This window comes from Cariama cristata, unplaced genomic scaffold (assembly GCF_000690535.1).
Source record: "Cariama cristata isolate BGI_N322 unplaced genomic scaffold, ASM69053v1 scaffold1131, whole genome shotgun sequence".
Classification (NCBI taxonomy): domain Eukaryota; kingdom Metazoa; phylum Chordata; class Aves; order Cariamiformes; family Cariamidae; genus Cariama; species Cariama cristata.
The window spans coordinates 50,963-72,720 of record NW_009599615.1 but is presented as its reverse complement, the minus strand read 5'-3'; the positions used below and the strand labels follow the sequence as shown (position 1 = coordinate 72,720).

Here is a 21,758-nt window from a genome sequence, read left to right as displayed (position 1 = left end):
TTTGTAATATAATACATATAAAATATATACATTTACAATTATAAATTATTACATTTGTCTTGAATTGATTCTGGTCTGTAACTGACACAAAACTTTGCATGACCATCAGAGAAGCTACTTATAAATAAGAAATTATTAGTAACACTATGGCATTAAATGGATTTTAGCACTTCTTCTGAGAAGCACTTTATCACATTTTCAATGTTGTTATTTATTGTAAATACCACTTCGCTTACCTTGCGCGGCTGAAAGTCATACTTCACACAGTGCTGAAAACCCTTGCCTTTTGACTTCAGTGATGTAACTATTAAGCAGTTGCCAACAAAATGAGCAGAATACCCAACACCTTTGCTAGTGCGGAAACTGAAAAGAAAGAATTATTAATGAAATTGGAAAAAGGGGAATTACTGTATAATAAAAAGATCCAAATATTATTTTAAATTGTCATGAGAAAGAAAAGAAATTAGTACCTGGAATGGTGAAATTAATTGCCTTTCTATCTTCTCTCCCCACCATTTCTTTGAGGGGAGGTACTAACCTTCATCATTTACTTGATTCCAGGCTACGTTCTAAAAATCTGTACTTCTTTGTTTTTCCTTTATGAAAATCCAAGATGGCAAATATTGTATCTATTAGGCTTTTCCCTCAGTTTCCTAATTCATCATCATTTAAAATAACACATCTGATTTAAGTTGTAAAGAAAAATCCATCACAGAGCAAATGCAAGACGCCTTGCAATTTTATGGGGTTCAGAGAACAACGCGGCTAGTATGACATACAAATTTGGGTTCAAGGTAATTACTATGCACAAGAATTATTTATTTTTCAAGACTTCTGATTTAGTTAGGCTAATGATCTATGAAGTTTTAATCACCTGAGTTGTGGATTTATTTTCATTTGTCAAATTGATAAAAGACTACAATTTTAACAAAGTAAGTTCAGTAAGCGTTTCCAGCCTTCTTTTGAGAAATATTATAAAGACAGACAATGCAGAAAGTTCATACATTTCTCTACTTATATTTGAAATCAGAAGCATTGTAAAGAGAAATTCTGGACTTCTTAAAAATTTTTTTGCAAAGGTAGCTGGTGAAAATTCATGAATAACATCGCACAGAGCATTTTTTAAAAAGGTAACTCAGTATCCACAGCTATGTCACTTATTCCCTTCTGAAAAGCTAAGTACAATGAAGAAAAGTCTGCAATCATTAATATGGAGCACACTTTATACAGCTTTTAGTCTTATTTTCTTTTTTTAAACTCATTACCAATCAGGTTATAAAAATAACCACTGGTTGAAATACAAGGTCTAAATGGTGAACTTCATCCATAAATTCTGAAATGAACCTCTGAAAGTACAAGAAGAAAAAGACACTATAATTTTGAACATTTGTATATACACCTGTAGCCCACTAATTGATACTTTCTCATTTCCTTAATGTAGGTGACTTATTAAATAATTTCATATTTTTACAATAATGATGTTTTAAATGGTTTCATTGATTAAACATTTTTATCAGACACTTTTACTAGGTTTTTCATAGTAACATTAAGAGGTGAAAGATACATATAAATACTACATTCAGATTTCATCTTACTTAATAGCTGCTGAAATTCTACATTGTTTTTCTACCCTACTACACAAATACAATCTTGATTTTAATATGCAGAAAAATTGCGGAGTTGTAGACCTAATTCCATCTGCAGAAACTTACAGTTAAATCTGTATGTGTACATTACTGAAGGAGAGAATCAGATTTTCCTCTTTCCTCACTGTCAAAAATATAGCTGATAAACCACGACCTTCTGAAAAAAATAAACACCTTACAAGAGAGGTGGTGTGACTAGACCCTGAGGTGGCCAGAGTTTAGATGTTCTTTTCCTATGAGGGAATTTTTAAAGGAGGTCAAAGAGACATTCAAATTCTCAAAATCTAGAAAGCCACTTTTGTTATAATTAATTAGAAAACTTCAATTAAATGTGAGAAACTGTGATCTGACTAAACAGAACAGGAGTAATAACATCTGTAATGACTTTTCTCCAACCTAATGGGTCCTTGCACAGAGGTCCTTACCTCCAGTCTTGATTTCAGTCAAGAAATTAGTTCTTATGAGTTGCAGCATACTATGCCTCATCATCTCTGATCATCAAGGTTGCTCTAGTGGCCTTGAGGTATGCCTTGGTTTGCTCGTTCCCTTCAGCAACTTGTTAAGGTGCTGCAGAAGCTTTATTTTCCCAAACTCAGGCTGTGGTTTCCTCATTCTTCTATCTGCCTCTACACATTGTACACAATTCTCTCTCCCCTGAAGCTGCTGCGCTGGAAAGGATTATTATTCCCTGCCACAGCCCTTTGTACAGGCTTCCACATAACCCTCCTTGCAAAAAAAAAGGGCACTCTTTTTAATAAACCTAAAAAGTCCTCTCTAAATAAACCTAAGATATAATCTAAAAATGAAGAGAAAAATTACATACTGTTCATCACCACTGACCTCAACAGTGAAGACAATTTATAACACTGCCATTCCCTGTGTCTATTGAAGACTATTTTTAACATGGATCATTTCAATGATCTGGTTTCCAAAATGACCCCATAGGCAGCTATACCCCACAACAAAAGGAACAGTGAACAGCCTCATGAGAGACTATTACTCATATACGTATATAACCTGCATTACCCATATACACAAATAACCTGCATAACCACAGTACTGAATTTTATACAAGAACATGAAGGTTAAAAAACTTTAAATACAGCTTTTACAATAAGAACAACTGAACGTGTTATGGGCTAGTTTGAGACTTTGATTTACCTCCTTGGGGCTTTATGCCTTTGAAAGAACTTTTCGGCAGGTAGTTCCATCTCTCACGATGCCAAATTTGTTCCTCAGTAACATAAATCATCTCTATAAACTAAAACGGTTTTGGCTAACATGCTATTCTGAAGGATATTGAAAAAAAGACACAGATTCACTACATTCTGACATATGGTGTATTATTTGATTAGAGATGTCATATAAAATGTTCTTTTTTTAAATTACCAACAGCCAATCATTGTAAATATCATAATATTTTTACCTGGTAAACATGATTAAAATCATGTAAAATGCTTCCTACTACTTTGAACAGGTGCTAGTAAGCATTTTGTTTTACACTGAGAACACTTAGTTAAAAAAAAAAGGCTCTTGAAGAAATCTCTGCACCTTTCAATTTTTTCCCTTTCCTAACTGCCCCAGTTAGTGGGCTGACTTTGTCACCATTATGGTCTAGCTGGACTGTTCCTGAAATTTTAAAGTCTGAATTGTCCTTACATGTGTAACTTCCTGGAGTTCAGCATATGAAGAGAAGAAAGCAATGAAAAAATGAAAAAATAGCTCGATTCCTAAACATGAAGCTTAGCCAAGATTTTACTTTTTTTTTACCCAAATGAATTAGTATTCTAATACAACAGTAGCTGAGAAACTGAGGACTCAAATATGTTCTCTGTTTACCTCAACATTGTAATATACAGATTATGTTAATCTTCACATTTTATTTCCTGCCAAAGGTAAATTAAGCTAGGACTGGTCTCTAGGATACTGCACAGAAATTCTCTTACCAATAGCCTACACATGCAGAACTTGCCACATCCAAAGATGAAATGCACAGAGACAACAAAAGCACTACTGTCAACATCCATATGGTTTTATGAGCCTTTAACTACCTCCCATAGCAGCTGGTATACAATTTTACTACAGATCGTTCATAAACCCCTTAGAGTTGTGCTTCATTTCAGTCAGTTTTTCAAAGCAACTACTGGATGTTATTACACTTCAATAGCAGGTAAGTATTCTTCCATCCACTGGTGAAACCGTTTAGTGATTCTAGTTTCTTTAACTTAGGATTTTATGAGCAATTTAACATATGATCATTGTACTGAGACTGAGAAGATATTAATTCATTCTTGCTTGAAGAAAAAAAGAAAAAAAAAAGGTTTATTTTCTACTGACTTTGGAATTCCATTACATGCTTTTGCAACTGCTCTGCATTATCTCTATTATTATTAGCTCTAGAGAAAGACTGAAAAGTCTAGATGGCTTGCTTTGCAGTTTTTTTGGTTTGGGTTTTTGGTTTTGGTTTTTCTTTTTTTTTTTTTTTCCTTGTCCCTATATCAGTAAAAATAAAATTTAGAACGCTATTTCAGAAGTTTTAGACCTCCTTCCATTAAATGGCTGTGGAAGTACTTGGATGTTTTAAGGACAAAAAGCAACAATCATGACAATCCAGTCTCATTTCACCCTCTAATTCTTTTACAGAATTCAATATACAATTTGAAAGAAAGCATCTCTTAAAAAAAAATAAATCACAACATAAAAAAGCCACCAAAAACCCAATCTTAATATCAGAAATTGATTTTATGTAATTCCAGGCCTTACTTAGAAGCAATGTCACCCCATCTCCTTTTTTAGCATAAACAAGCATAGAGATTCAGAGGATGGAGACTTCCCAGTTGAGTATGCTTAAGGTTAGCCCTAAATTCCTAAATTTGCACTGTATTTATGACAAAGAATCTACACCTCATTTTTGAGGAAACATTTCCAATGATCTACTAAATTGCGATCATTATTATTATACTGTGTCTTATTATAACTGTGATAAAGAGACCATAGTACTGTGTGTCTAGAAGTTTGAATTTTCCTATTTCACTGTCTACTCACTGATCTCAAATTAAACAATCCACCAACATCAGATTTTGCACAAATTCTGAAAACAGAAGTCAAGAGCATCCTTAATTTCATCACTTTCTAAACACATTATAAAATGCGTCTTCCAGAGCACAGTTCACTCCAGAGTGAAGTGTTCTCTGAATAGTAGCAATTTTTCCCATGGTTTCTTAAAAGAAGTAGCAATTCTTAACTATAAATGGTATTTCAGTAATGCTTTTGCCAAGATTTCAAGAAGTGATCACATCACCTTTACTCTTCTATGTTTGTTCAGACCGTCCTTGAAAAGATCACATTAGCTCTTTCAGTTACAGCAATGACAAAAGGAGTTTATGGTCAGTTGGTTACCTACAATAACTCTTAACATCCTTCTGTAATTACTGTTTTCTAATACATCAGTACTAATTCTGTAAGCACAGCATCCATTATTCACCGCTAGGTATACAATGGTGGTTTGCTTATACTAAAATTTGTGCTATACAATTCTGAATCTTACCATTTGAACCTCACCACTCTGCAACAAAGCTTTCTCTTTATTGTTATTTATCATCCACGTAAATGTCAAAGACTTCTAATTTTCTTCCAGGATTGTCACACTGATTTTGTCATTCGTAAGAAAGCTACAACACTGTTCCAACACACAACTATTAACAGACTGTCACTTAGCAGCTGCCCAACATCATCCTCAGAGGTAATTAAAATTATTTTTTTAAGAAAAAACAAATTGGCTTACAATTCTTGAAGCAGCACTCAGCATTTAGCTAATTAAATGAGAAAGCATTTCTTTGCTTCCTTTCTCCATTCTTAAGCATTAGTTTTCACATCATGGTCAAGCTGATGTAACGACTCTCTCCCACAAGAAAGGCCTCTGGCCATTTCTTTCTGCAATCACTTAAAGCCTGGATCATACCTAAGAAGGTGACTGGGAATAGTCAGCATGGATTTACAAATTGGAAAGCATCCTTGATCAAACTGATAGCCCTCCATGATGAGATGACTGGCTTGGAGAGTGGAGAGGAAAGCTGGGGATGTTTATCCTGACTTTCTAGCAAGACCTTTCAACACTGGAATAACCGCGATGACAAACTAATGAAGAATGACCTATATGAGGGGACAATGAGGTGGTCTGAAAACTAACTGAACTGCTGGGCTAAAAGCTTTGCCATCAGTGGCATGAGTCCAGTTGGAGGACAGCTACTATTGGAGTACCCCAGGGGTCAATACGGAGTCCAATCTTGTTCAGCTTCTTTGTTAATAATTTGAATGGTGAGACAGACTGCACCTTCAGCAAGCTTACAGATGATACAAAATTGGAAGGAGTGGCTGATACACCAGATAATTGTGCAGTCATTCAGAGGGGCCATAGTAGGTTGGAAAAATGGGTCAACAAGAATTTCATGAAGATCAACAAAGGGAAATGCAAAGTCCTGCCTCTGAGAAGGACGTGGCCCAAGCACCAGTATATACTGGGTACTGACCAGCTGGAAATCAGCTTTGCAGAAAGGGACCTGGTGGTCTGGGTGGACAGTAAGTTGGACCATGAGCCAGTAATGCACCCTCGTGGGAAAGGCAGCCAGTGGTACTGTGGTAGGAAAAGCATTGCCAGCAGGTTCAGGGACACGATCCCTCCCCTGTCCTCACCACTGCAGAGACCACCTCTGGAGTATTGTGTCCAGTGCCGGGCTGCACAGCACAAGAAGGACATGGACATACTAGACTGAGTTCAGCAAAAGATTGAATGATCAAAGCCTCTGACACATGAGAAGAGGCTGAGATATGGGACTGTTTAGCCTGGAGAAGAGAAGACATGTATAAATACCTCATGGGTGGAGAGTAAAGAAGACTGAGCCAGAGACTTCTCAATGACATCCACTGAAAGGACAGGACACAATGGACATAAATCGATAAACTTTTTCATTGTGAGGGTGGTCAAAGACGGTACAGGTTTCCCGGTGAGGTTGCGATGTCTCCATTGTGAAGACATTCAAAAACCTGACTGCAGAAAGTCCCAAGGAACGTGTTCCAGTCAACGTTGCTTTCAGCACCTCTGCTTCAAATCAGAGTCCTCTTTGAAGTTGTCCATCCTACTAAGTTACTGCTTTTAAAATAAGGATTGTTTAAAAGACAGATGACTTTTAAGAGGAAAATACGAAGAGTTAATTTATAGGAAACATTTTTCACCTAGTTAAACAGAAAAAGATATTACGTGCCCAAAAAGCACATTGAAAGAAAAGAAATTATTGCTCTGGTATCTTCCTCTTAGTGGTGGTTGCGTGTGACTCAAGCTTTCATGTGGCAAAGTCTAAAATCTGCATGAAGAAGTTTAGATGGATGATCTGGTTTGAATATTTTTCCTATTTTTAATTATTAATTACGGCTTGGTTTAAGCCATTATATAAAAATGTCAAGAATTTGCATTGTTCCTAATTTCCTTCTGAGGTTGGCATATTCAGTTTCTCTTATGTGTATTACATGCACATTACATTTAAACAGACTCAGTTTTGGCATTTGATTTCTGTAAGACTGACTTCTTTCTGTGGCTTATATGAAGCATTTGCAAAGTTCCACCTCGTTAGTCACAGAAGTTTTATTTCCCACTCTTGCTAAATACTCTCCTTTTACATCTATTCCATAACAAGAGGTAATGTAAGAAACTGAGACACTGAACTGTAATTAAGGATTTGTGTATGCAAATGTGCACGTGTGAGATAACGAGTCATTCATTCAGCATGGATATGCCTAAAGATTACCTGAAGAGTCTGTGCATGCAGCAAAATACCTATGCTTAACGAGAGAGGTTATCCCTTACGCACTACAATACAGAGAGTTGAAACTCCCTATGTTTTGGGCTAAACTTTCTCTCCAGGTTTCCACACTGCAATAACAAAACATAGAAGACATTATTTTGGTATGCTCTGGGTTATGAAAACAGAAAAAACATGAAAGCAAAGAAAAGCACACATCAACCATGGGGAAAGATAAACTCATAGAAACAAAATGTTTTCTCACTCTGTTAGACTCCTTATTCTCATCAATCTAATAAACAGATACTATAGTAAGTTACTTACTATAGGTAAATCGTACTGTCAGTGGACAATTTTTAAGCAAACATGGAAATATTACTGTTGTAGCTAATAAGAAGTATGTTAATTAAACAAATATTTTGTGTATAATGTTAAGGCGAGACCTAGAATACTTTTGAAGGAAGAAATTCGGGTTTCTTTGATAACGCAAGGGCACCTTTGTGGTGTTTATTCATTGACATGTTCAAAACCAAACACTCCAATCAAGGGAAAATTTGTTTATTAAAGACAAATGTCTCAGTATACCTGGCAATTATTCTAAGCTATACCACTTCTTTGTAGCAAAGCGAATATAGGCTAGAGAAAAGGTCTAAATCAATATACTTAAAAATCGAACCAGAAGTAAATGTCTTCTGACACAGACAAATATGAAGTATCCATAAATATTCAGGAAAGCTTAACATACAGAGGATTTTGAACTAATTCAGGACAAAAAATATGTTAAAAAGCATGCTTAAAAATCTTGGAATTCAATAAGAATTTTAATCACATAATAATAAACATCAGAACCACATCACAGCCAAAATTATGTACTAAAAAAAAAATAAAATCAAACATTTGAAGTTATTCTAACCTAATGCCATTGCTGCTTCTGCATTATATAGGAATCTGAAGGAATCATGTTCATCACTCAGGCTAAAGGTCTTTCTACACTACTAACCATAAGAAAAGCAGCACATATCATTGGATTGTGCAGCTTTGGAGTACACTTCTGTTTTGAGGCAGTAACAAATTCTCAAATCAAATACACCACCTAGCATTGCCAATTCTGAAATGTAAATTCTGGCTGAGAAACAAATGATCATGTTAAATTCCTGTATGCAAGTTCAATCCTATAATTGCATTTGTTGTTGTCCTTGACAGACTGAAAAAAAAATAAAATATAGATCATACTAATAAACACAGCTACAGCCAACAGCTTGAAAACATCTCCATGGTAAAATAACTACAGCACTTAGCAGAAAACGGACACATGGAAAAGCATTATCCCAGATGGTTATTTAGAGAAAATGTATTAATTTTTTTTTTAGAATAAACCTAAAGTGTTTTTAATCAGTATTTTTTCCATAAAAAATATGAATTATTTTGCTTTTCCAAGGAAATGCACAGTAAGATTTTGATGTATTGATAGTACAAGTACCTTCCTGAGATCACATCTACTGGTCCTCTCCTGAGCTGACTACTAAAAAATTCTGCTCTTTAGACTACCTGGAATGACTACCAAGTGAGAAATGTTCCTTTTGGTTGCTTCCCTCCTTGTACTACTCCCATTTTCCTGAGCTGATAAAACTTGATAGATTTTGCTTATGTCCAATCCTCATCTGTCTGCACAGCTGATATACAGTCCTTAAGAATATGAGAAAAGATAAGTTTACTAAATAGCAAATACGTAAAGAATGAAGTGATGTAGAAAATACCAGCATGTTCTGACACAACCGAAGATCCCTTATTTTCCTTATTCCCTTTCTTTCTTAGCTAAGATTACCACACTTGAGCAGATATATAATTAATTTCAGAAGTGAAAAAACTTTTTTCATGATGGACCAACACAATAAACATTTTTACTTTTATAGCATAATTTCTACATATCAGAGGACTTTATTAATGATATAACTATTATTTTTATTTTAATCACAACAGCAAACCTAAGTAAACTAAAATTGTCTCTCCTGCAAGTACTGTATTATGAAATATAACTTCCATTTTTGGGAACAGGTGATCACTGAAACATTTTTATATTCACAGATCTACTTCTATTACCTCTAGCTAACGTGCAAACCGTGCACTCCGAGTATAACAGATTTGTTTTGTAGTAGTGACATCAGCCAAGAAACTTAAAACACCAAACAGAAAATATGACAACATTCTCAGTTTACAGCTCTAAGACATCATTTATTTCAGAATTCCTAAAGAAACGACCATAACTAGATTTTATGGTTTATCTACAAGGCGCATGTCTTGCATCCATGGATTTATAAATTGCAAAGCAAAAAGGACAGGTGACTTTCTAAGAGTCTGTATACAGTAAGCAGTCATTAAAATCTGCAGATATTTGGGGGGAAAAAAGCATGTCAGAAACTAAAAACAATGAGAAAGATTAACTGTTATTAGGCAGCCAAAACAAACTGTAACTCAGCATTGTAAGTTACTTACCAATAGAGATAGGGTTTATCCTTATCTACATTGATATTGTTTAGCGGATCCATACGAAACCAGGTGTTAAGAGTAAACCCATTTTGATAAGGCCACTTAGCAATAGGAGGCAATGCAATTGCCTAGAAGAGGGGGGAAAAAAACAAAAAGGAAAAGGAAACAGCAAGTCAAAAAATGAATTTTTGGAGAAGTATTACTAAAGGTAATGGTTTTCTAAAATCTTGTCATTCTAGATCTGCAGATCTGCTTTAACTTTCAAATATTAAAGAACAATATAAAAAAAGCCCCTTCAAATACTGCTTTTGAAAAAATGCATTAGTTTTTGATCTATTTATGAACTACATAAATTTTACCAATAGAAGACATGAAATTAAATCTGAATGGGCAATATTAAGAAAAAAAACAGAAAAATTAGTTCTGTGGAAATTAAACTATAAAATCAGTTTTCAGTAAGTATTCATCTCATCCACAGACTTAAACATTAAGATCAAATTAATCTGAACAGATAGTACAATAAAGATTCACTGTTAAAACTACAGTATAAAAAAGATTGTTCTCTGAGACTTAAGAGTACTATGAGGTTTTTTTCCTATGAACACTTCATAAGGTACGAGACTCAAAATTTTCCCCCCATTCTCAGTTAAATACGTTAATAGTAAGGCATGGCCTGAGAAGAAATTGGATTTTTCAATATTTTATTTGTATGGGCTGACTGATGAAGAGGTTTCAGAGAACTATTTCTCCCTGGGCAAGGCCCTGAATACCTGATCTAACTTTGAAGATAGGCACACTTTAGGGAGGAAATCAGACAAGATAAACTTCAGAGGTCACTTACAAAGTAAGCGTTTTCTATGATACCACTAAAAGAGAAAACATTTTTTTCCCCTCAGTATGAGAACTATACACAAAATGAAGTAATTTTCAAAAGTTAAGAAATTAAGTGTTTGTAATAATTTAAGAGATTACTGTAGTAGGCACTAATTACAATAAATTCTTTCTCCCTCCATAAGACAAAATATAGAGTATTTTACACAAAAGTAGTTAAGGAATAATAGACTTTAATATTACTTCTTGAAATAAGTTGTATATGAATGCAAAGCAGAAGAAAGTTATTCTGAAAATAACAATAGCATGTTATTTCTACGTGTATCTAATTGACATTTTTCAATTTCAGTAAGATAATTTAAATTCTTACTACACTTCAAAATAATAAAGACTAGTTAATTAATCCTTGCACTGATGGTATTGTGTTCCTATCAAAGCTATCAGTGATACTGACTGAGCCCTGGCACAGGTTGCCCAGAGAAGTTATGGAGTCTCCATCCTTAGAGATGCTCAAAAGCCGACCGGACACGGTCCTGGGCAGCCTGCTGTCGGTGACCCTGTCTGACCAGGGGGGTTGGACCAGGTGACCTCCAGAGGTGCCTTCCAACCTCAACCCTTCTGTGATTCTGTGTGATACTTATGAGTCACAGTTGGAAATACTTTTTTAGGACTGCTCAAATCTTGTATCGTCCCGATTCATGTCGAAGACTACAAAGACTTGTAGTAAAGTCATTCAGTGCTTAAAATGAGAATGGATATGAGTCTCTGGGCAACAGCCAGAATAACCACACTAGGATTCTACGCCAATGTAGCAAAGTACGTAAAAAAATGGTACAGAGTGGGAGTAACTTTCCATTATTTTTATCTGCAAGCCAATTGCTGAAAGAGTTTTAAGAGCAGAGAAATAGGTAATTAAGAATGATAGGGAACTCACAGTAAATTTTGTAATTAGATACAGCAATGTGCTCAGATCATGCTAGTATTTGACTAGACAAAAGAAATAACACCGATTCTGCTGCTAGCCTGCTACTAACTGCTGGGTACAAAACATTTCAAGGAACTCCTTTGGGATATCACTCCTGACTTCTAAGAGAGACTTTCCTGCCTGAAACAGGAAAAGAGCTGCTTGATGATGAACAGGAACACCTGGGAATAGTACTGCCAGCACAAGGTGTCCTCCTGACAGAGCGGCTAATGCGCTACTTACAGAGACTGGCCGAGACGTAACATGGTACTGGGAAGAGACCTTTGGTTGGGAGAGTGAAGCAGCTCTCACCAGCAGATCAGCAGACTGCTTCAGTAGACTCATGGCTCTTTCACACTGCCACTGGAGTCTTGGTTATACAAGGAGCATGCACTCAACTTTAAAGAGGGCCAATCTGATATTTATCGTGCCAAGTAAACATCATGCTGTTTCTCTCTGATGTCATCACTGTGTATCACATATGAAAAGCTGAACTCAGTGATGCTAAAATATGTCCTATTCAGTCTCTTTCTTCTAATGAAGTGCATTGTTGATTGGGTCATTTTATAAGTAATGGCGCTTGGTCCACCTCAGAGGATGACTCCTCTCCAGACCTTCACAGTGTAATCCAACATGCACTACTCAAGAAATGTAAATCTGAAACTAATATTTCTTGATTCACAGGTGCATAGTCAATGATGAGTGGTATGTGAAACAAGTTCCCAACCAAGGAAAGAGAAATGCCTATTGTACATTTCAATCAAGAAACTTTATGCTTCCGTAATTGACGCACCTCTTTGGAAAGGAAGGAATATTTGAAATTCTTCCACTGCAAAACTTTTTTTTTCTGATACAAAATTAAAATTCAGAGAGACACATCATCAGGGTTTGCCTCTGAAGCCCAGAAATGTCAAAGCAGTATGTGTCATTGTAGACATTCAGTTCTGCAACAGCTGTTTTGCTGCTGCATTTACTTTTAGGAGAGGTTAACTGCGGATTTAATTTAGCAGTACCAAATGAAACTCTCTTTCAAAACTCAGTAATTAATTCCTTACACAATCCACACTATGCATTTTGCTGACACATCTGTTTGTGCAGCTGAATATCAAACAAGATCAAGGAAGTGATCTAGCCAAAAATAACCCAGGTGAAAACCAGTGATTTTCAGCCAATTTATTACCCTGATGCAATCTGTCACACCAACAGCTGTATTCACAAAGAACAGAAAGTGGTGGTTTATGCTTAAAGAAAACTACCAGTGGTATTGAGGAAATGCAAGTAGAACAGCCCAAGAGAAGCTCTTACCACCCTTCATGCATTGGCATGAAAAGACAGGGATCTCAGGACTATTTCCCCTTAAAAGATTCCAAGTTCTACCATGAGCATATACTATTCCATACCAGAATGGAACTGAACCTCAAATCTGGATTTCTCATTTTTAAGCACTTGTATTTAGTGCCTCAGTAATCATATTTATTAATCTGTATACAATATTTGAATTTATTTGTAGATTTTTCTGACTGTACATGCAGTGAATGGAAGAGAGAATATCTACTTGAGACGGTTTAGAAAGGAATACAATTTCATCAATTTAAGTTGTCTCAAAAAGCAAAGCCAAAAGACGACTCTATTTAAATCACTGCCTTGAGGGATAGGAAACAGCTGACTGAGTTCAGACAAAAAGAAAAAGATATAATAAAATTTATGACTAAGCTGTCACTGTAAACTGTGATGACCTGGACAAGCTCATTTTCCTCAAGCCTCTGCTTTATGTAATATCAATTACATTATTCAAATAAAATAACATTGTTCTTTGGAATTTTCAGTTCTTACTTTTCTGATAACTTCCCCAGACAAAAATCTGCTATTTGACATTCCATCCTCACAACTGCAACTTCTCAACACTACAACTACCTTGCAAACCTATGGAAGACAAAATTTACACTCCTCAAGCGTGTATTTCTCCTCTCATTTCCTCTTCAAGAATTTCTGAAACCAAATGAAAGGAAATGCAAACAAGGAGCAATTTATTTGTTCCTCAAGTTGTAGTATTTTGGTTGAAAACTTACTGCAGCACTACAGCCTGGGAAGTTGAAAAAGGTATCAGGCCCATGTCTCTGTGGCATCTGATTAAGGACTGATAATAGTTTAACCGCATGCCTTGGCTGTGAAAACAAGAAAATTGCACAAAAGTCAATACAACCATTTTTGTACTCTCTAGGCTACAACGGAAACTGGACGGTTTTCAAACAACACAGCAAATTAATTCTAAAGCAGTTAGCAAAAATACTTCATAAACATATGTTCAATCAACATGAAAAAAAAAAAAAATTCAAGTTTTTATGTCCCAGGAGACAATTTATGTTAACTTCAGGCTCTAATGGAATGACACTTAATGCTTTATCTGATCGCAGCTTACCCAGATTCCATTTTCGCCTCGAAGCATGCTGAACAAAAGCTTCAACTCTTTGACAGTGATGCTGTAGCTGGCAAGAACCCCCAACATATCAACTAGAAGATCTTCAAAGGAAAATAAAGTTATTCTGAACTCTGAATTTCATTGTTTTGACAAAAAAGCAGAAAAAGTTAATACCTTTAAAAGTAAGTGTATTCATAAATTCTAAAAATCAAACTTAGCTGCCTTAAATATTTTACAAAGTATTTAATATTCTCATTGTTTATTTTAGAAATAAATTTACATATGCAGTTTTAGCTTTTGCATCACACTGAACATCGTATCTATTAAATTTATGAAAAAATAATTCTGCCCATTTCACAACATTCATCATACATTATGAACTTCTTGCCTGCTCCTTTCTGTTACATACTTTTGGGATAAGGGTTTCCTCATTCCTCTGAAGTTAGTATTTTTCAAAAATTTCTGATTCAAAAGATGCTTGACATTATTCTTTAACTTAAGCACAGCACATTATACTGAGAATTTGTATGGTTCCCACAGTTTTGCTACAGTGATAATGCTTCCAACTTTTACCAGAATGAAAGGCGGGGGGTGCGGGGGCAGGTGGAATACCACAAAAAACAACTCAAAAATCATACTGAGAAAACCATAAAAGACTACAATAAAAAGAAGTGATGAAAATTTCTCATGAATTTATGTAATACAGCTTTCATTAAAACATCTCAAAATCCATAAACTTTTAAAGTAATAGCATTACATAGCCTGCCTTTCGGAGATTATAGTTTAAAATTACTACTAGTGCTTGGATCATTGTTTTAAAACATGGAATTTCATTTTAAGAATTTGTTAGCTTGTGGAATAAAATTCACTTTCTTCTGGAATAAAAGGCACTACTGAGAATTACTACTTCCTCTATCAGGAGGAAAACCAATTTGCTTATCTTTATGGATGTGGCATAAAAAATTCAATTCAGAGATCAAGCAGTGAAGTAGAGAGTTTCCAAAACAAAAAAGCTATGACATATAGAAGAATCAGTATTAACAAACTTTTTCAACCTGCTCAACAATCAGAAAATTCCCCCCAGAAAACTTGTAGAAGACATGAATAAGCTTATATCTTCTTTGCAGGACTACATGTTCTCCTTGTTCATTAGTGAAAGGATGACTCTTACAGGTGCTGGCAAAGAGTAGTCTTAAAAAGCATTCATTCTTTTCAAGAACATTTCACACTGATATTTTGTTTTAAAACAAATTTTCTCTCAGCAAATTCCTATGTTTTTGAGTAAAACCACCAATATTTATTTAACTTGTTCCACTACGAAACCAACCACTGGTCCTCAGCAAGCAAAAGGCATGTGTGAAGAATGAAGTATCATTTAATTTACAGGAGACACAGTAAGCTGTTCAGTGAGTGAAACTGCATGTCAGGAAAGGCAAAAGAAAAACACTGTAACTTGCAGACAAAGTCACCATAAGATCTGAATATATTCCTAATATTCAAGTACAGACTTCTTTCTCACCCTTTCTTTAAAGGAAGAGTTTATTTAATTTATTTAATTTAAATTAGTGTCACATTATATTTGTGACGGAATTTCTCAAGGTAAAGCAAAATAAAGCTAAGAAAACTAAAACCCCTTGTCTTTTATGATGTGAATTCCATGATGCAGTTCCTCCTCTAGGACCTACAAGCATCTGCCCCCTTCACTCTACAGTCTCCAGCCTGCAATGTGAAGCTGGCAGTCATTGCACATATTGTACGTGATCAGAAATTGAGAACAGCAACACGCTGAAAACTCAGAAAGGGAAATCAGCACAAGTGAATACCAATCTTTGGCCGAGAATTTCCCAATTCTTATTTTGTAGTCTTAGCTTGCTTTTTAGATCAAGCTCCTTAAAATTTTGCTTCCTTTACCGAGAAAAAGCATTGTGTAGAAGCAAAGTTGTTCGGTGAAAATCCGAACATCATTAAAAGAAATAATCTTCTAACACAGACGACAAAAGTGTAAATTAATACAGTCAAACACAGAAATGATTGGCAGGTTTTTGAAAATACTGAACATGTGCTACTTTGTTTCGCTGCTATAGCCCTGTACTACCTTCTGGCACAGAAAATTTCTTATTTCTACTGAAGATGTTGATAACTCACAGGCATTAGAAATACATATTTATAAATAATGAATAAAACATTGATAGAGAGAAATAAATGTAAGCTCCTAACAACATAACTCTGGGTAAAACAAAGACCTGAAAGATTGAAGCCCAGTAGGTAACAAGTACAGATAAAGCAAAGAACATCTGTGGAAGTCAAAGCACTTAATGCTGCTTAAAAGTATTGCTGTAAACACCTCTAAAGAAGGTTTGTTTCTTGTTTCAATATAACAAGACTTAATAAGAACTGTACTTTATTATATAACTTCATTCATACTTATTATAAATCTCATATAAAAGAGTCAGTCCACATCTGGTTTATAAATCCTAATAATCCACTCATCTATAAATGGACAAAGGTCACAAAACATACTACAATTGGATGTTTTTAGTGTTTACTTCATTTTTTCATATGAAATAAGATCACATATAAAACTGGTATCTATGATCTCACTTCAGAAACAGGATTGTGTAAAATAATATTAAGTCCAGAAGGAGAAAACAGTCACTGTTTCTCATTTTTAATGCATTTCTAAAATGCACTAAATGCAACAGATTTTATTTCTGTTAATGGCACCTTCTGACTACTATCATAAGCAGCAGTTTACATATGATCTATACATTAACCAGAAACCTTGAAGGAATACTTAGTTCAGTCATTTAATATAAAAATACAACGGTAAAAGAGCTTGCCCATCTTTCAAGTAACAATGAGCACACATCAAAATGAACGGTATGGCATTAACTTTAGAAGACTCATTAAACAGCATTGGAAATGCAAGATCAGGAAAACTACCCTCATGCCTCAACCTTTTAATAACAGACAGCCACGAAATTGTGAATTTTAACTCTGTTGGTGAAGTAAATTAATTTCTACAGGCTGGCAATAGATAATGTGATAATTTTGCAGTTTTTTTTCTTATGGAACCAGTTGAAAGAGAAATGCTTGTTAACAGCCCATTAACGACAGGGCAGTCAAAATTTAACATTTTTGCTTAAAAACTAGGAATTGTTTCAGTGCTTAAGAATCCAGTTCCAGCAATTTCAGAACAATTACCTACAGCATCACAACCGAACTGCGGGAAATAAAATGGTGCACGAGGGAGACATATCCACTCTGTACGAGTTCAGACTACTTTCTCGTCCACCATTCAGACTTCTCTGAAGGTACTACGGACACACTATCCCAAGGAGTCATTCAGAGCAGATGATCTACTTCACTATTCATCACCTGGAAACAGAGAACTGTAAAAAAGTGAATCCCTCAAGGAAGATCCTGTGCAGCTGTTAAAAAAATTAGGTGCCAATAGCTTATGCAAATATTTTAGTAATCTTTTCCCCTTAACCATCGATAAAATGGCTGACCATCCCCTATCTTAGTATTACAGATTATCATAGTACAAAGATGACTTCTGACAGGTGATGCTTCTGGAAAACAAACTGGAATACAAGTGGCAATGATCCCATTTGGATCGCAATTGAGACTTTCAGGGCGATTAAGCTTTTATTCCTGAACACAGACTCTGCAAAATCTCAAGAAGTGAGATATTCAAAGTGCTGAGAAGCCTCACGGATCTGATAGTCTTCATCTAAACAGACAAGTTCTTCTCACTGCAAAAGATTGGGTACACGTTTATTTGCTGTTGTCTTACTTTCATAAAACCAGATTTAGACTGGTCCTGAAAGCATGCTGTCAGAACGTAAAACAGAGATTATGCCTGTCTTGTCTATTTAAACCTTATCTAGGTCTAAGCATAGCGCTTCACAAAGGAACAAGTGAGATGACCTAAAAACAAACAAAGAACTCCCCCAAAACCAGAAAATCTGTACCCTTTACAGATGATAAAAGCCAATTGCAAAACATTGGGCTGACAGAATATTAGCATCTGTTTTGGGAAGAAAGTGGTATTAACTTCCCAGCAGTAAGCACTAACTCAGCTCTTGTTCAAAACATTCTCACTGAATGTTAAAAATCATTTTGCCACAAAATTTCTTCACGTTATTCTCTGGGTTTGGAAAGTTTATAGAAACATTTGGGGCAGAGCAGTTCCACAGTCATCTGGAGTCAATTATGACCTCAACATCTGCATAAGAGATCAGGGAACACAGATACTGCATTAGTTGTCACTGATTTTGTCACCAAGTGCCTACCATTGAACTAGTTACTATATGACCATATTTATTACTGCTGACTTACTACCAACATTGTTGCCATTTATAAAAGGGCAGTGAGGTGCTTGCAGAAATCAAGAGATGAAAGCAAAATGACAAATTTGGTTGCTTCCATGTCTTGTCAGAAAAATTCTCAAAAACCCCACATTCTCATCTATTTACAGTTCTCAGAGAAAGACCCTACAAAGCATGACTCTCTTAAATCCTTGCTCTTGATACATAGAAGACCATTCAGATAATTTGACAAACATTGCAGAGCTAAAATGCCATCAGAATTGCAATTTTCAGCTTTGATTTTAAATTAAGTATGTGCTCTCTTTGTCTATGTAAGTATACAGAAGAGCAAGCTTACTGATGTTTTTTCCTGCGGAAGGTCGCTTTCTGAAGTACTGTGTGACCACTGTCACAAAAAGATTAATGGGGTAGAGTAATAAAAAAAATATTTTTTTTATTAATGTACTGCTCCTGCCTTACATTAGTAGCTGTAAATTCAGAGTGATTTTTCAATTCCCAAATGCTCCTGGAAGCCAGATCCTAGACACTTAATTTCTGACTTCTACAATTTGCTAAGAATTTTTAAAAATTTCTCTCTGATGGGGACATCATTACAGTTATATATGCCACATACAGATGTACTATTTAGGGGAACTCAAACTGGAAAAATTTCATGACTACTGATGTAAGCACATTATTTCCATGAGAAAAACCCTGAAATACTTCAAGATAGAAAAGTTGCTTTCGTCAACTAATGTCTTATATTTAACATGGAATAAAACAATTTTTTCACCCGTATATTATTCTAATATATTTACAAGTCCTGCAAAACAAAATCTACTTGGTGAAAACCATTGATTTGTGAATCTACTGATCTGTTATACTTCACTCTGAATCTCACAGTACAATGCTTAGCATAACACTTCTGGTTTTAGCATTTACACATACATTTCTAATCAACAAGGTGGTTGCTAAGACTTGCTTTGACATACAGAATGTAGCTTTTTCAAATACTTAATATTACAGACACCTTTACACTGAAAAAAGAGCCAAGGATAAAAACATTCCTGAATAATCCAGTTTTCATGCTGCTGTTATCCTCCTCTTGCTTCTGGTCTGAAATCCCTGCTGCTCTACTGTTCCACAAAGCCTATATATAATGTCAGGAATCAGATCAACTAAAATCTTAGAATTATGGAAGACAAACCTCTGCAATCTTTCAAAAATGCCACACAATTAAGTATACTACTCTCAGTCCCAAACTATATAAAAATTAAGAACGACTTCACACTGAGCTGAAAGAAAGTGATTGGCTTAAGTTTCTCCCCAAGAAAAAAAAAGGAGTAGATAAATACCAATCATATGCAGCTCTCAGCTGCCACATTTAAATGTGACAACAAAATCTGCTCCTCTAACCAAGTAACGCAGGACTACAATCTGTACCCTATTACTGAGAGGATGTAGTATGGAATAACATCAACTCCTTCAAAAGCACTCGGAAAACCTTAGCTGTGCAACAACTTCATCATTTAGTTTTCAGTAAGTGAACAAAGTATGTTATTTTTTTAATGCTGTAAAAAATTATAGGATGTTAAAAAACAGAAGTATAAAAACCAAGGAGATATTACAGGGAGCACAGCTATACATTATGAAATGATTGTTTAATATAATCCAAATGTCCAGCAAAGCTATTAATAATTTCCGTCAGATGTAGGTGATGTTTAAAGTGGATCATAATAACAATTCTAACATCTGAATAATTGAAAATGATCAATGCACTTAAAAACTAAAATATTACCTTGACAGTTAAGAAGTCTAACATGTACTGTCCTTAATTATGTTCAAAATTGTTTTTTTTTATCACTAAGATAATGTTATCTTCTCAGATGAATTAACAAGCAGTTATTTCAAATAGGTATCTACAAATATTTTAAACTAAGAATATATTTTTTCGTTTTCATGAAATTGATAAAAAAGTACTTCTGACTCAATACCAGTACTAACCAAAATACCACTTTAAGTAAAAATCAAGACATCCCATACCCTTCCATAATCACAAAATGTTGACAGTTCAAGAATGCAATAATTATTTTATCAGTTGGCAATTTATACCTGCAATCATGTCGTCCACAGTACTCATCTTCAGGAGTACCTGTTCAATTAAGCCAACTTCCGTGCTAGTCTGTAAATTACGGACACTTTTACGTAGAATTGCTGTGAACATACTCCAGATTTCTGCTTGGCACGTTACATCACAGTGCTCCAAAAGCTCTGACATGCACGTAATGCTCTCTGCATCCTGGATTATAAAGTTCATCTCTAGATCAAATTCGCCACCAACCAGCTACAAAAGAAAACAAGAACAGCATTACAATGTGAAACACATAGTTTAGTGTCTTTCATACCTTCATTTTGACCAACACTGAATATTTTTGGCGTGATGAGAGAGGTAAGTTTGATAGAGAAAGTCACAGCTATGATCTGTAAGACAGCAAATTAACAATCACGCTATGCAAAACATAGCTTGTACAAAATATACACATTAATATCATAAAATACTATCTTCAATTTTGTCATAGTGCTGAATACAACTCTTTCATAAAATAAAATCAAAAGATATTTTATAGGAAGGAATATTTCAAATAATTGAAATGGTAGCCTGGCCCAGAGAGATGCAGTGCAGAAGCTGCAGAATCTGAAAATCTCAAAAGCAACTGAGGCTTTCCTACAGTTCTCCGAAAAGAAATTTGCCTACCTAGAAATAAAAGCACACTGAAAATAACTTAGCTATGTTTCCTCCCGATATAAGCCAACATTTGCGCTTAGTTACATGTCTGCAGGACCTCACTGCCCTATTCATTTTGCCACCCAAACAATCACGCACTCATGCTCAGAAAAAGAAGCATGGATCTGCTGTGGACCAACACAGACATGGAAGTCTTGCTCAATTATACCACAGATCAGCTCATTGTGTGGTTAAGGAAACCTACTGCTGGTACAAGGGAGAGAGAGCACTGGGAAAGGAACAAGCGCTCAGATGAAAAGTGATTTAACAGCAGTACTGATGAAATTACAGCCTGACTCCTATCTATCCAGACACTTGCAAAATGCTACCCAAAGTTCTGAGCTCCAATTAAACAGCACAACTACCAGGCACGTTTTAGGAGGGAGGGGAAAGAGAAAAAAAAAAAAAAAGAAAAGAAAAGAATTAGCAAAACATTTGCAAAAGATATGGTCAAGACCAAGTATATCTTAAGGAACAGAACTCACCAATTTCAATCAGTCATCTGCATAACTTAAAAA

General features: G+C 35.2%; 1 protein-coding gene across 1 annotated transcript; it reads right to left on the bottom strand.

The window, feature by feature from the left end:
• Positions 1-236: 236 nt before the first annotated feature.
• LOC104168950 (neurobeachin-like) lies at positions 237-20,866 on the bottom strand (the record flags this gene model as incomplete). Its single annotated transcript, XM_009709729.1, has 6 exons — positions 20,861-20,866; positions 20,568-20,799; positions 14,143-14,243; positions 13,793-13,888; positions 9,935-10,056; positions 237-363 (listed from the first exon to the last, which is right to left on the bottom strand). Coding segments are annotated over exons 1-6 (684 nt in total), but the record flags the coding sequence as incomplete, so codon positions are not given.
• Positions 20,867-21,758: the final 892 nt, after the last annotated feature.